The sequence below is a fragment of the Herpailurus yagouaroundi genome, unplaced genomic scaffold (assembly GCF_014898765.1).
Source record: "Herpailurus yagouaroundi ecotype Mexico unplaced genomic scaffold, PumYag 164, whole genome shotgun sequence".
NCBI classification, from domain to species: Eukaryota; Metazoa; Chordata; class Mammalia; order Carnivora; family Felidae; genus Herpailurus; species Herpailurus yagouaroundi.
The window spans coordinates 19,175,861-19,192,513 of NW_024412405.1; the positions used below are offsets into that span (position 1 = coordinate 19,175,861).

At 35.8% G+C, this 16,653-nt stretch overlaps 1 protein-coding gene across 1 annotated transcript in view; it reads right to left on the reverse strand.

Annotated features, from left to right (window-relative positions):
• GPC5 (glypican 5) overlaps positions 1-16,653 on the reverse strand; it is a 1,452,106-nt gene that overhangs the window by 1,087,643 nt on the left and 347,810 nt on the right. The window contains exon 5 of the mRNA XM_040487248.1: positions 15,612-15,737. Coding sequence (XP_040343182.1) covers positions 15,612-15,737 — 126 coding nt within the window. The remainder of the gene's footprint in view (positions 1-15,611; positions 15,738-16,653) is intronic.

Sequence of the window (16,653 nt, forward strand, 5' to 3'; positions counted from 1 at the left end):
CCCATTCATGCTCTGTCTCTCTCTGTCCCAAAAATAAATAAACGTTGGAAAAAAAAAAATTTTTTTTAAATAAAAAAAAAAAATGTATAATTCTTTCCAATTGCCAAATGTCATCACATGCCTTTTCCGTATCTGGGATTAACTTAATTTTTTTTTATCATTTCACTTACATGCTCCCCATATATCAATTTCCAGTGTGAAGATTATGCCACATCTCTCTTCCATTTTACTTTAAACTATCATAAACCATACACTTGATAAATCTATTTGCTCCGGTTTGGAATTGCAAGAACTGTAATAAAATAACCAAACAGGCAAGATAAACCCTCACTACCAATCACAATGTTCTCTCCTTATCTCTATGCAACCGATCTTACTCCAACAGGGCTGCTCAACAGTAGTATTGACTGGGGGGCTTATAAACAACACACATTTATTTCTCACAGTTCTGTTGGCTGGGAAGTCCAAGATCAAGGTGCCAACAAATGCAGTGTCTGCTGAGAGGTCAAGTCCTGATTCACAGTCATCTTTTCACGGTGTCCTCACAGGGGAAGGAGTGAAGGATCTCTCTGGGGTCTCTTATCAAAGCGTAAATCCCATTATTTTTTATAAATATTTTTTTAATTTTATTTATTTATTTTGATAGAGAGTGAGCAGGGAGGGGCAGAGAGGAACAGACAATCCCAAGCAGGCTTTGCACTGACAGACACAGGGCTCAATTCCAAGAACCATGAGATCATGACCTGAGCCAAAATCAAGAGTCAGAGGCTTAACAGACTGAGCCACGCAGGAGCCCCAGCACTAATCCTCCCCAAATCCTTACTTCCTAATACCATGGCGCTGGAGGTTAGGTTTCAGCATATGAATTTGGGAGGGACACATTCAGTCCATAACACACCTTCCTATCCAGGGTGTGAAATGTGAGAACTAGGTTGAGTTTGGGTTCTATTCAGTTAGTCGGGAGAGCAGTGTTCAGGCAATCCTAATCTGCCCCCAACTCTTTTTAATCTCCAAACCACTGGTTTGACTTTTAGTGAAGTAGTTACCAGTTTCTCCCTGTTTCATGCAATTTGTTTCTCAAATACTTCTAAGCCTTACATTGAAAAAAACATTTAGAAAACTTTTATTTGCTTTTATTTTATTTGCCAATTTACTTTTATTTTATTTGATGCATGGGCTTTTCAAGATATTGTCTTAAGACATCTTTCTGTATTTCAGAAAGACAGATAATTTTCCTTTAATATTTACATGGATAATTTTACTTTTTAATTGGTTTATTTTTGGAACAGGACTGAAAGTACAAGGTAAATAAATTACAAAAACACATGGAATTATGAGCAATCATTTTTTTCTTCCTATACATATCCTTCACTCATCTTCTTCTGTATTTCCTAGAGAAATATGTATGAGAAATATTTCTCTATTTCCTAGAGAAATATGTATGGCTACCTCTTTCTTTTAAAAAAACCTAAGTTATATTCCATTTTTGAATATACCATTAATTATTTCCCTATCAACAGACATGTTGGTTATCCATACCTTATGCTACCATAAACTATGTGCAATGCATGCTCTTTTGTTTACATATATTAGTGAATCTCAGGATAAATTCCTAAATGTTAAACAGCTGATTCAAAGGTCATGTGCATTTGAAATATTGACAGATGTTGTCCAATTGCCCTTCAAAGATGTAGAAATAATGGCCCCTCCTATTGGGGGACTGACATACCTGTTTCTCCACACTTTGGTCATTGCAGTGAATTATCAAATTTAATTATCTTTATTATCATAAGTGAAAAAACAAATTTTTAAATTTAATTTGCTTTTATTTAGTGTTGGAAATTCTTTAATTTAATTTGTAGGTTGAGGGTGTTTTTTTTTTCATATGTTTAAGAGTCCCTGATAAGTTTCTATGATCTATCTGTTCATGTACTTTGTCCACTCTTCTATTAGATTTTTTGTGCTGTTTTAATTCATTTGAGGAAGCACTTCATTTCAGGGGGCAGGGGGAGTCTCTCTGTGATATATGTTGTGTACATTGTATCCCCAGTGTGGTTATATACTTGTAGTTTCCTTGTAGTATAATATTGCTCTGCAAACAAGACTTACATTTCCCCGATAACACAAATGTGAAAGATTTTCATTCACTGTGGATAACTTCTTATTCCTTAGAGGTGCGTGTGTTATTCCTCTTTTTCATTTTTCTTCTCTCACATATAACCATGAACAGATTGGCCAATATAAATCAGTAGGATTGTGTTGGTTTTCTCTCAGCTTTATATCCAAAATTACTCTCCATGAAGCATCCAAATTGTAGCTGCCTTGGCTTGATTATCTGCAATGACTTCTCAGAGCACCTAGAATAAGACGCAAGCTTCTCCCCTGGCCTATGTGATCAGACACCTGCCCCATCTACAATCTCCTTACAGAAAATCCTTACACATCTTTCCTGTCTCTTTGTTCCACACATGCTGATTTTCCTTCTGTTCCTCAGACACATGGACATAATATTCTCTCTACTTGGAAACACAAGATCTTCCTACATTCTCAGCTCAAATATGTTCTCCAGAGAAGTTTTCTCTAGAGATTTAATGGAACACAGTGTCCTTCACAGCCACCTGTTCTACAGGTGTTCTAGATTTTAAGTAAAGCAAATCAACTCCATGGTGTGGGTGGGCCTGTCCAATCAGCTGAAAGGCTTAAGAGAAAAACTGAGGTCTCCAGAAGAGGAAGGAATTCTACCTCCAGATGGCTTCTGGACTCAAGACCAAGATATCAACTTCTGCCAGAATTGCCAGCCCACCGGCCTGCCTTACAGATACAAGAATCACCAGTCTCCACAATTGCATGAGCCAATTCCTTAAAATCCCTTTACATAGATGATAGACAATAGACAAATGATAGGTAGAAAGAAAGAAAGAAAGAAAGAAAGAAAGAAAGAAAGAAAGAAAGAAAGAAAGAAAGAAAGAAGAAAGAAAGAAGAAAGAAAGAAAGAAAGAAAGAAAGAAAGAAAGAAAGAAAGAAAGAAGGAAGGAAGGAAACTACTGATATCATTCATTCTATTTCTCTGGAGAACCCTATTACATCCAATAAGTTACCATATGCCCATCACATAAAAAGCCCAATCACTGCAGGTTTCATGTTTATTCTGTGGCTCCTTCTATCCCACAGAGCATCACATTTTACCTCTAAACAAATATGTATCCCAAATGAGAAGTGTGACTTCAAATTAGATGGCAGTGACTCAATTCCGAACCAATAGCAGCATACATGTTTTTACCACTTTGCATTATATTTAAATAGTCCATGCTAACTAAAAGATATTAATTTTGCTTGATGCAGAATAATTTAAATATATCACCTGAAATGGTGTTGATTTAATGATCCAATATACCTAAAAATGCCTAGATTTTGTCTATAATAATCCATAAAGGAACTCATATTACATCTATGGACATAATTGGTATTTCGTATTTAATTTGTATAAAATTTACAGGAAAATGTATTTATATCATCACACATCATGTATTAAAACCTTACCGACTAACAAACAGTCTTCAATTTACAGAAAAGGAAGGCTTTCTTGCTGTCAGAACTGCATAGAATGGGGAAAAGAAACGTGTAGTAACTCATCAGTTCAGGTTAAAGTTTGGCTGATACTAACAGAGGAAATTCAAGAAATATATTGTATTTCTTAACACGTCAATATCATTTTTCATATTATAATAATATCGGCATCATAAAAAATTTAAGCACTACCTTGAAGTGTATAGAAAACAAAATTTTCTTATTTGTATTTCCCCTTCTCCCAATCAGTTTTTAGAGTTTTGTTCTATATAGGATGGACTAATTTTGATGCTACTTTCTTTTTTTTTTTTTAATTTTTTTTTCAACGTTTTTTATTTATTTTTGGGACAGAGAGAGACAGAGCATGAACGGGGGAGGGGCAGAGAGAGAGGGAGACACAGAATCGGAAACAGGCTCCAGGCTCCGAGCCATCAGCCCAGAGCCTGACGCGGGGCTCGAACTCACGGACCGCCAGATCGTGACCTGGCTGAAGTCGGACGCTTAACCGACTGCGCCACCCAGGCGCCCCTTGATGCTACTTTCTAAACTTGAGATTCATTTCCTTCATTATTGTGAGTCTTCGGTGTCTATTCAATATCTAAAAGATTTATAACTTGACCTCGTTGTGGCTGCCACTGTATATAAAACTGATTAAAAATAAACTTTGCCTAGGTTATACAAACACTCAAAAATTTGCATTCATCTATTTCCCTAGGAGAACTAAACAACAACAAAAATATTAATACATTTGCTCATTTCAGTATAGTTATGAGAAAAAGAAATCTTCCGAACAATGAAATAAATATTCAGGCAAGTCAAAATATAAAGGTCAATATTCTTCAAATGTTACATTCATTAAGGTGTAAGTAAGTTCAAATTAGAGTTTGGAAACCCATTTCAATAATATCTAACAAAACTTATATATTTGTCTTGAAGAATGCATCCGAAAATAAGGATTTTGTTGGCTGGGCAATAAAATGTTCTGATAACTGATGAGATGCCCTAATAAAATTTATGAGACTATCCTGGAGTCTATTTGAAAAAGAAAGTATTAAGAATAAGTGACTGGTCTCTTTCATCTCTCCTCTGGCGTTTTATTTTAAAATATAATAAATCATTCACTGATGAATTTATATGCTATGTTGTGGAAATAGGACTAGACTAAGAAAAACCATGTTCCCTCTTTGTAGTTTAGCAAACTTATGCCTATTTTACTGAAGAGGGAATAGTTTTTCACCTGTAAGCTCAATATGAAAATGAAGGAAAACTAAGGAACCGTTCTGGCTAACGTAGGAATGGGCATCCTGGAGGCCTTTCAGATTGCCGCTGTTTTGCAATAACACAATCTGGAAGTCACAAGTCTATGGAACTGTGATGAAATCCGTAACCCCAAAGAGATAACAACTTCTGTGCCAAACAGATGGGGAAAGGTCCTTTAGGTTTCCACTTCAGTAAACTTTTATCTTACTATCTTTTTTATTTTATTTTTTTAAATCTTCCTCTACACACAATCCCTGATGGAAACAAGTAGCAAGTTAAAAACAGTTTATGTGTACTGTGGAGGTCTGGCAAGAACCTGAGTAGTTAGAGACATGGCGATGGCTGATGTTCAATCTCATTTTGTTCGAGGGATGCTGTTCACAATATGTATTTCCTTTGGGAACTCAGTGGATGGAGAGTGATGACTGTAAGTGTAGCAGCCTTAAAATTGTCACGTCACCAAAACAATCTGGTGTGTGATGTACTGAAATTTAGTGTGGCTTCAGAGCTTTGTTTCCAGTCAACTGGTAGTTCGTAATGAGCAACCCTAAGATGCTACAGCCAGTGACTGAATATTCCCAAACTACAGCTTAAGAGTAAAATATTTTTATTTTATCTTCATACTGCTTTTTCTTTGTATCTTAACTTTTAGTGATCCCTTAAGAAAAGTGAAACGTTGCATGGGTACAAGTCAGACAAAAATTCTCTACAGTTAGGGTAGTTGATAAACTGTGTATTAAGGTCTATTTTCCTTACAACCTTAATGAAATTATTATCTAAAATATCAAATAATATGATTAAAATATTAATAAGGGACTATCTCCTATTCCCAGACCAAAATCCCTAATATTAATTTTTATTGACTCATACACTAACCTCCACACATATCTTTATTTTCCAAATGAAAGTCTTCTGTTCCATGATAAAACTCATCCAAAGGAGAAGTTCAGTAGAATTTCATTTCTACTGAAGTCAATAAGTATACACTGTTTAATAATAAGAAGATTTAACAGTTGTGTGATGTTAATTATATGATTGCTACTACTCTAAATTATTTCTGTGAATAACATTTAATTATCAAATATGAGACAGATATTATTGGCAGCCATGTTTTAAAGATAACTGATACACTTAGTGGTTAATGAAGGTTCCTGAATTCACATTACTAATAAGTGCCTAATCTTTATTAGGAACCTTGGTAGCCTGGTTCTTGAGCCTAACATTTGTAACCTCTGGGCTTTAAGAACTTTCTGAATGAATGGCTGGTATAACGAACAAAGGAAGGGTTAATACTAAATAGGACACAGCCATGAAGTTCAAATGAAAGAGAATGTTGAGAAGGAGAAAAGATAATCTGAAAGGTTACACACAAACAGAAATAATGCAATTAGTAGGCCACCAAACTTGAAGCATTTCTTTCAAGACTACATTTGCTCCCAATCTGTCTTGCTTCCAAGTCTGCTGATTAAAATTCTATCCAACCTTAAAGATTTTGCAGACTCTTCACACATGTAATTATTTGTTCTGTGTTCATCTCCTCTATATCCTAATCTAATGAGAGATGGCTCATGTCTGTCTTGTCCGTCACTGTATCCCCAGTATCTAGAACAATGTGACAGAGTAGCGGCTTAAGTGTAATTTTTTATGCCTTATCATTTTTGTACTTCTATGTTTTATTATAGAACTTTTGAACATACACAAATACAGAAAATAAGCTGCCCTGTACCCAAAAAACAGCTTCAATGATTATCCACACACAGAAACACTTGTTTTACATACGGTATGACCCTCTTCCCTCTAGTCACTGAATTATTTTATAAGCAAATCCCAGATACCATCTAATCTCATCCATAAATATTTTAGAGAAGTTATTTAAAAAATTTTTAATGTTTATTTATTTTTGAGAGAGAGAGACCTGGAGAGGGGCAAAGACAAGAGGGAGACACAGACTCTGAAGCAGGCTCCAGGCTCTGAGCTGTCAGCACAGAGGGAACACTGCCATGAACAGTGAGATCATGACCTAAGCCGAAGTCGGACACCCAACCAACTAAGCCACCCAGGTGCCCCAAGAGAAATTATTTTAAGTGAATGAACTGGGGAAAATGAATGAATGGAGACACATATTACATATTACCTCTTTTATTAAATACTTTTTGAACCCCTTATTTGATATTCAACCATTTATTTGACAGTCTGTGGGATTTTTTCGTCTCTCTTACTTCACAGCACCTGTTTTGGTTGGAAGTGGATAAGTGCCTGAAGTTAAAAGCCTGTGTACATATCATGAACATTTCTTTACTTGTTTTTATTTTTAATTTTTTTATTTTAATTTTTTTTTGAGAGAGAGAAAGAGACAGAGTGTAAACAGAGAAGGGGCAGAAAGAGAGAGAGAGAGAGAGAGAGAGAGAGAGAGAGACAGAATCTGCAGCAGGCCCCAGGCTCCGAGCTGTCAGCACAGAGCTTGAACCCACAGATTGTGAGATCATGACCTGAGCTGAAGTCGGATGCCACCCAGGCGTCCCTCTTTACTTGTTTTCAGTTTCTAAGTCCCTCAGAGGTGAGGACAATGCCTTACTTTTGCATATCATTCAAGGGCTATTGCAGTATCTTGAACATGGAATCTAGTTTTCTCTCTCCTACATACCACTTCCAAAAGCATGTAAAGGGATGCTAAAACAGCCCTCTTGATGTTTCCATTTCAGCTAAGAACAAACAATAGATGGGATTCGAAACTCAGGTGCCAGATACAAAAAGCACATGACTAAAAACCGTTTTCAGTTCTTCATGGTCATATTCACCTTAATTGCATAAAAAAATGATGCTGAAGAGGCAGAAGGAGAGAATTTCTTTGAAGAAACTTGTGGGTTGGCTGTGGCATTCCACCATTCATTCACCCTACGTGAGAAAGGCTTTAGAGACCCTTAAGTTTGCAAGATTGAAAGGACTGGTAATAGATCCCTATGTCTATGGATGACAGCCTGTGCTTGTGGAGGAAGTTCCTGGCATAGCAGCAGAGGAAAGAGAGGCAGTTACACTGGGTATAGGCCAGAGAGAGAAGCAAAGTTTCTATGGTCTACAGCAGTCCATGTTGTAGAAAAAGACCCCAGTAGATCTCAACAGAAAGAAACCAGAGGTTTACCATCAGAGGGAGAAATGAGCCTTGAGCACACAAAGCCCTAGAATATCAATTCCTAATATCTGCTAAGCCAGAGTCGAAACAGCGGCTGGAGGATGAGAACACGTGGTTGGCACATGGACCTGAGGTTGTTCAATCCTCGCTTGAGGCCCCCCCCTAGACTGATTTGGTATGCAACCGGGGAATGGGGAGAAATGACCACCTGAGTTTTGACTATAAAGTTGGACTAGACCTTTTCCTTGCAGAATTTAGACTTGTTATGGGACTGAATTTAATTACTAAATTTACACTAGTTATGGGACTAATGACAATGTAACGTCCTTTACACACTGAGAGTGACCAAAGGGTTCTGACAATTGGCCAGGGTGTCATCCTATTGCTAAGATAGAAAGTAGCCTTGTGAGTAGGTTTAAAGAAGTAGTTCCCACTCTCACCTGAATCCAACTACCTGAATGTAATGATTACACACTTAACAGGAGACAACTGACTGCTAAGGTAGTAAGCCAGTGAAGAGGGATTCAGAAGAAACATCTCAGTTCAGAAGACGGGATAATGTGCAATTATTACCCAACTGTTGTAGCATTTTTAGAAAAGACCAAAATGTGTATACTGGCCTGCGACAAATGGGTATCATCCTGGGTTTTAACACTAGTTAGGAATGTGAAGACTTGGAACAAAGTAGATAAAAAGTGTATCCCCTTGCCACTCTCTATGTCATTTTCCAAACTACTTCAGGCACCATTTACATACAATTTATTTGCCAAGCAGACGAACTAGAGTAAGGCAGAAAAAGACAGTACACCACCAAGAACTCTGCAAAGTCTAGGTCTATTCTGAACCCAACACATACCTGTTTATTCTGAACCCAATACACACACCCGTATTCGTCCTCCTGGACATACACTATGCGATTGATTTGATAGTCCCTTAAAAGGTATCTACGACCATGCTTTATTTTTATTTCTCTCACAAAAAAGCAGAAGTGTTTCAGTTCATCCCTCACTGAGGATTGTAAACTCAGGCTTTTGACCTCAGGCACTTTTATCCACTTCATACCCAGATGCCTCATCTGTGATAAAGACAATCACATGTCTCTAACCCAGAACACTTGAGCTTCTTAGAGTTCTTTAGAGTCTGAGTTCCCAAAAATATCTATGGAAGTGCACACCATGAGACATGCATGATTTTAAGAGTAAGTCAGAAAACAAACCAGCATGCAGAGTCAGCCATAGGAAGAAACTCTTATGATTCATCTTTATTCTCATCTTTCAGCACTCAGTTTCATTTTCCACCCATGTATTACCCACCAAAGGGTTATCACCAAGCCACCTCCCAAATCTCCAAATTGCTTAGTTCTCGGTAACACTTACAAAACTTCTTATTCCTCAGAGTCCTCTTATCTTTAAAAATATTACTGATAGGTGTTCAATGATATTAAACATTCTTAACCTGTCAGGTAACACAGAGTTCTATAATAAAAGACACTGCAGTAGATAAGAAGAACGAAGATATATGACATGTAAATGCAAAAAATATAGGTGTCATGGGGGAGTTAGAGGTTACGACAAAACATAAGTGAGGGGATTCATTCCATGAGGACTCAAGATAAAAGTGGGAGTTTGGCAAAGCTGTATGTACAGTTGCATGGAGAAAATGATTTAGTTGAAGATCATTCCATTAATAGTGGGAAATTCAGGGCCCACAGCAGATTGCCATGGTGGGGTAGGAGTGGGGACATCTCCTAATCACATCTCATATGCCACTTCAAACTCTGAAGCAAATTAGATGGGCCGTAGATATGATAACAATGATGATCATCAGGAAGGTATACTTCAACAATACTAGAAACCTTACTGAATAGACAGAAATTGCAAGGGGAAAAAAAGAACTACTAAACAGATTGTTTAAGTCAGGAAGAACATCCTGCCTTTGCATAAGCCACCCAGGAAAAGCAACTAGTTGTTACATTAATGAAAATCAGAACAATCCAGAGACCTGACTGCTTTGTTGTCCATAACATTTGGAAATTAGGCCAGGTGTTTAAATAAATAAATAGATAAATAAATAAGTAAACAAACAAATAAATAAATAAATAAAATATAGTTGAATGCAGCAAGGTCAGGAAGAAGAAGGAAGATCGAAGATAAAGTAGCTTTTCAGATAGATAATGTAAGGGAAAAAATTGAAGTTAAAAAATATTATATTCACACGCAATTAAAAAATTTTTTACTTTTTTAAAGAAATGTATGAATCAAAGAGGTGCATACAGGGATCAGCTAGCAGCTTTGTATCATAAAATAAATACACAGATACATTTGGATATATATATGTGTATATATATATATATATATACACATCTATATCATAAATATAATAAATAAATATAAGGAAATATGCTATTGTCTGGGAATCTGATAATGGATAAGTATAAAGTCTCAGAGGCTTCGAAGGTTTTATATTTTTATCTGATTTTTAAAAATTCAATTATATTATGTTCAGAAGGGCCACCTTATAATGAGAGTTTGAAAGGAAAACACTGAATTAGGAAAGAAGCATTAAGAAACAATAATTCAAGATGAAGTAGAAATCATGTGCATTATTCATTTTTCTAGGATACCTCACAGCTCCTGGCTAGTTTGAGAGTTGTTGTACAGGTCATAAATTCCTAGAGACTGAGGGAGAATAACTGAATTATCCATCTATTAATCAGAAGGGAAAAGGGAGCTCTGGTAATTAAGTAGCTGTCACATGCACTTCAATACCCCGAAAGAGTAGTGCAAACCATCAAACAATCAATTTGTAATCACACAGAACTGAGAACAGAGCTCTGAGAACAGAAGGACTGAGGCGCCTCTCAGAGAACAATTTTGTTTCATGATAAAGAGACAGGAGGGGGAGATAAGAGGGACTTCAAGAGATAGAGACTGAATGGAATTCAGCAACATATTTTCATCTTAAACCAGAAATTCTGTGAGCTGTTGACCTCACTATTGCAGTGTAGTGTATGGTGTCCATGCAGTCCTTAAAATCATTTGAATTAAAATAGATTTTGCTTCACAAATTAAACACTCCTCGTATCCTACAGATAGCTGAGATATTTCCATCTATAGTCACAAAGGATTCCACTTCTTTTGATGAGCGCAAACCTGATTTCGCTCCATTTTATAGGACTGTCATAATATTGAAACAATCAGTATGGCTCTCCTATTTTTTGAGACAGCACGTCTGTGCACATAAATAATCTTATCAATCATCTCCTAAAAAATGCCTTCAGGAGAAGAAGTCTTGCCAAAATAGTCACTTTGCTCTTATAATGAATGATAGACTCAGTCTTGGCCACCAATTTATCCTATTGATGTGTTTGGCATAATTTCTCTAGAATGAATCTGATGAATTTTATAATCCACCATAAAAAAGAAAAAACCGCTATCATCCCTAAATGCGGTATACATTTACTTGATAATTCATTTCTTCAAAATTCAATGGCGTTATTTATCTCCATCAAGTGCACATCTCCAAAATGAGTATTTTATTTGAGGATCTTAGTGTTTTCACACAGTGATCACTATTATACTTCCTTTTGTCTTAAGGAGAAAGTACCTAATAATTCAAGATTGCAACATTCATCAGGATTTAACTTTATACTGAAGACTTTTTAGATAAATTCACTAGTTCAGTATTTAGCCATATCCATTAATGCTTTGACAAAACTGTATCACAAAATTACTATGAAAAGCCAAATTAGTTAGAAATTGAATGTAAAAATAGCACTTTCACTTTAAAAAATAATTATAAAAAGAGAAAACAATAACAGCCTATAATTCTAACATCACTATAACATCTTTTCTCATTAAACATAAATAAATACAAGGCAAATAAAAAATAAGCTCCCGAGTACTTTTTAAGTATATTTCATGTAACTGTCCAGAAATATTCAATGCAGAACCAACATTGCTATTTTTTATTCAGATCTTCTGCTAAAATATGTAATATCCTAGTTTTAACTACCTTAATTTAATAATTTTTTGAAATCGTTCCACATTAGCAGATATAAATATGCATAATTCTTGACTAACACATAGTATTCCATGGTGAAGATATCATAATTAGTGAACTAGATACGAAGATACTAGATTTTAGCATTGACTTTGTATTGAAGACAAAATAATCCTGTTGAATATTTATATCAAGAATTGGCTGAGCCACAAATAAAAATATAATTTAAATGATATATTTTTAAAAAAAATTTCAAATACGCATGAGAGTTTTCTCAAAATCAAACAGAAAAGAGATGCCACCCAGTCAGCTTATTTTGGAGCACCAAGGAGTAAAGTTTTAGGAGAATTAAATGAGATAATGCTTATAAAACCTTGTCTGCTAGAAAATAATCAGGGCTTAAGAATATTTGGAAACAGCCTGGAGATGGTGGTAGAGAGCCACTGTGGGAGGCTTGCCTGATGCCAGGGGAGCCAAGAGGAGTGGAAGTAGATTGGGGACCTATGAGATTGGGATGGACCAGAGGACATATTCTCAAGGAGAGGAAAATGGCAGTTACAGTCATGAGGTAGAAGGGGTGTTTGAGAAAAGATTAAAGCAAAGTGCAAGCTGTTCTCAGGAGAGTGAAGTGGAACAGTGCACTTGGAAGTAGCTGACAGACAAGAGGCTGGGTGATGCAGGGAAGGGGAGAATGAGCTGGAAACAAATGAGAGTAATGAGAATCACTTCCTTTATCAGAAATGTAGACACTTTCTATAGAGAATTCTTGCTAAATATGAGCTTTTTTTGAAATTCTTAAGCCATGAATAAAGTCTTAAGAAATACACGATATAGAAGAAAATATATTCTTTGAGTTGAAAATACTATCTCTCTAAAAAGTTTTTCCAAATCACTGATTTCCCCAACAGTATTTCTTATTACACAAACTCCAGCCCAAATACTGGAGAAGAGTGGAACAAACTGAAACTAAGGTTCTTGTGGCTCTAGAATGACATGATATAATGTAATGTAATATATTATATATACTTATATAATATACTAAATCTTTCATTAATCCCCATGGGATTCTCATTACTCTTTGTAGAAAAATTGTTAATACACACAAAAAACCTCCCTTCCAGTTTGCACAAGGTAAAAAGAGATAGCACAAGTCAAAGTATAATTTAATTACTAGACTTAAGTGATAGAACTTTCACTGGCATGAAGACTGTAAGAACTCAAAGTTCTACATACTGTAAGTGCTCTCAGTAAAGGCAAGAAATACAAATTTTAAAAAATACATTCTCAAGAAAAAATGTTCCACATCACTCATCATCAGGGAAATACAAATCAAAACCACAATGAGATACCACCTTACACCTGTCAGAATGGCTAACATTTACAACTCAGGCAAAAACAGATGTTGGAGAGGATGCAGAGAAAGAGGAGCTCTTTTGCATTGTTGGTGGGAATGCAACCTGGAGCAGCCACTCTGGAAAACAGTACGGAGATTCCTCAAAAAACTAAAAATAGAACTACCCTATGACCCAGCAATTGCACTACTAGGCATTTATCCAAGGGATACAGGTGTGCTGTTTCAAAGGGACACATGCACCCCCATGTTTATAGCAGCACTATCAACAATAGCCAAAGTATGGAAAGAGCCCAAATGTCCATCGATGGATGAATGGATAAAGAGGATGTGGTGTGTGTGTATGTATGTGTATATATATATATATATATATATATATATATATATACACACACACACACATATATATATATATATATATATATATATACACATATATATATACACAATGGAGTATTACTCGGCAATCAAAAAGAATGAAATCTTGCCATATGCAACTACGTGGATGGAACTGGAGGGTATTATGCTAAGTGAAATTAGTCAGAGAAATACAAAAATCATATGACTTCCTCATATGAGGACTTTAAGAGACAAAACAGATGAACATAAGGGAAGGGAAATAAAAATAATACAAAAACAGGGAGGGAGACAAAACAGAAGAGACTCATAAACATGGAGAACAAACTGAGGGTTGCTAGAGGGGTTGTGGGAGGGGGGATGGGCTAAATGGGTAAGGGGAATTAAGGCATCTACTCCTGAAATCATTGTTTCACTATATGCTAACTAATTTGGATGTAATTTTTAAAAAATAAAATATAAAATTAAAAAAAATACATTCTAACATCCAAAGAACATAATTAAAGAAAGAACACTATCCATGTCAAATACTTTATTCAAATTTAATTATACCCCCAAAAACAATTGGCTAAATTACATTCCTCCCTTCAATAATTTTTTTTCTGTGCAATCTAAGAATCTCTATGAGATATTCAGATATAAACTACAAAATAATCATTTAATGTATAAGGAATACAAGCGTTATAATAAATATGATCACACAGAAATATGTAAACAGTTTCCATTATTTAAATTTATTTAATTACAGTATGTATGTGTTATGGTTAAGCTTAATTTGCTAATAATATTTTAAATTAAAAAAATTTTTAAGGTTATTTATTTATTTTGAGAGGGAAAAACAGTGCAAGTTGGGGAGGGGCAGAGAAAGAGGGAGAGAGACAGAATCCCAAGCAGTTTCCGCAGGGTCAGCACAGAGACCGACAGGGCTCAAACTCACAAATCATGAGATCATGACCTGAGCCAAAGTCAGAAACTTAACTGGCTGAGCCACCCAGGTGCCCCGCTAATAATATTTTAAATGAACTTACCACTCTTGTGGTAACTAAACCACCTATTTTCATGTGGAGTAGGCATGTTTGTAAATCACAAAGCATAACACCCTATCTTTCTTTTTGCAGATTGTTGAAAATAAAATACACTAAAACATTCAATTCCAAATGCAACCCAAGCCTAGTTTCTAAAACAATCACCAGTGCTGGAAAATCAAAGGACCAATTCCCACCCAGTCATACTGACTACTGTTATATACTACGAAGGGAGATTTTTCTTTTTCTTTTTTAAGCCCGGGAGATTACTTCAGAGTACAGTCATTTATAGGAAGCAAAGGAAAAGAAAATGTCAAAGAAATTCTAGACAATGTGAAAAAAAAGGCAAAAAAAATTTCCCCCCTGAGTTTCCCCCACCCTGACAACACACAAATAAACAGTGCCTCCAACAGACACATATGGAAGTACCCCATTCTTACACACACACACACACACACACACACACACACACACACACGAGACACTTGTAGGATGGACATATGAATGTTGCTGAGGTATAGTATTTAATACATTAAATTCATGTTTCAATGAATCTTTGTGTAGGCATTCACATTTTACTGAATTTCTTCACTTTGTGAAACTAATAAAATCAAATGAAAAAAAATAGGATACTTGACAAACAAGACATATTGGATAGAAGGTAAATAATACTTAATTGTTGGTAAGCCCAAGTAAAGCAGAAAGGAAGAAAGAATGGTCAAACACCAGAGAATGCTATCACATTTCTAAAACATCAAAAAGGATCAAATTTATTTCTAACAAACTAAAGAGATAAAACTGTCATATACTCTAACCTCTGTGGCAACGTTAAAACTGAAGTAGTCCATTCAAGACCTGGGAAAAGAAAGCAAGGATGAAAGGGGCCATTATGCTTTCACAACCATTGCGTATCAAATACCTTTTTACTATATGCTCCCCGTCCCAGCATGGTAGTCCATCGGCAGCAGCTAATTCATTAACGCAGAGCTCATCAGCCAGGCCTCCATAGAACGTCCTGTACAGTCTAAGGCTGTTGATAAATTCCCTGAATGGGAAAATAACAAAAACAATCAAAACCAAAAACCCATAACAAATGCCAGTATAAATGGCATAATTTGTTGTGTGTGAAATTTAGAATGTAACTTTTTTTAATTTTTTTTTTCAACGTTTATTTATTTTTGGGACAGAGAGAGACAGAGCATGAACGGGGGAGGGGCAGAGAGAGAGGGAGACACAGAATCGGAAACAGGCTCCAGGCTCTGAGCCATCAGCCCAGAGCCTGACGCGGGGCTCGAACTCACGGACTGTGAGATCGTGACCTGGCTGAAGTCGGACGCTTAACCGACTGCGCCACCCAGGCGCCCCAGAATGTAACTTTTTTTAAATGTTCACTGCTTATTTGTTATATATTCGCAATACTTTTCTAACAATCAAGATAAATACTATACTTCTTTTAAAAAGGATGTATTAAAATTTCCTCTTTTGAATCAAAGTTTTCACAGGGGATGAGTGTTATATAACTCTAGTCCAAGAGTTGTGAAGGGTATACACACACACACACACACACACACACACACACACACACACGTCCCACTTTATATAGTATCCCTAAAAGCTCTTACTCGCTGTGGCATCTGAACCACAGTGACACTAACTACTTTCTTACCCATATAGAAATGTCAGAGGCTCTTAACAAGTTAATTGATTGCTTATTAAATAAAAGTTTATTAAACTTGGGTGATTTTCCTATCTGGGTCTTCTCTTTGGTGTATAAAAACATAAAATAATATATCTTTACTAAGATGAAGAAACAGATATTTAATATATTGCAAAAGCATGAAAATAGAAGTTGTTGGAAGATATAGTATTTAATACATTAGTTTTTTTCCTCTCACAGGAAGTACATCTCTTTCCCCCATCAATTATGGGAAGGGAAAATTCAACAAAAAAGTAGCTTGCTT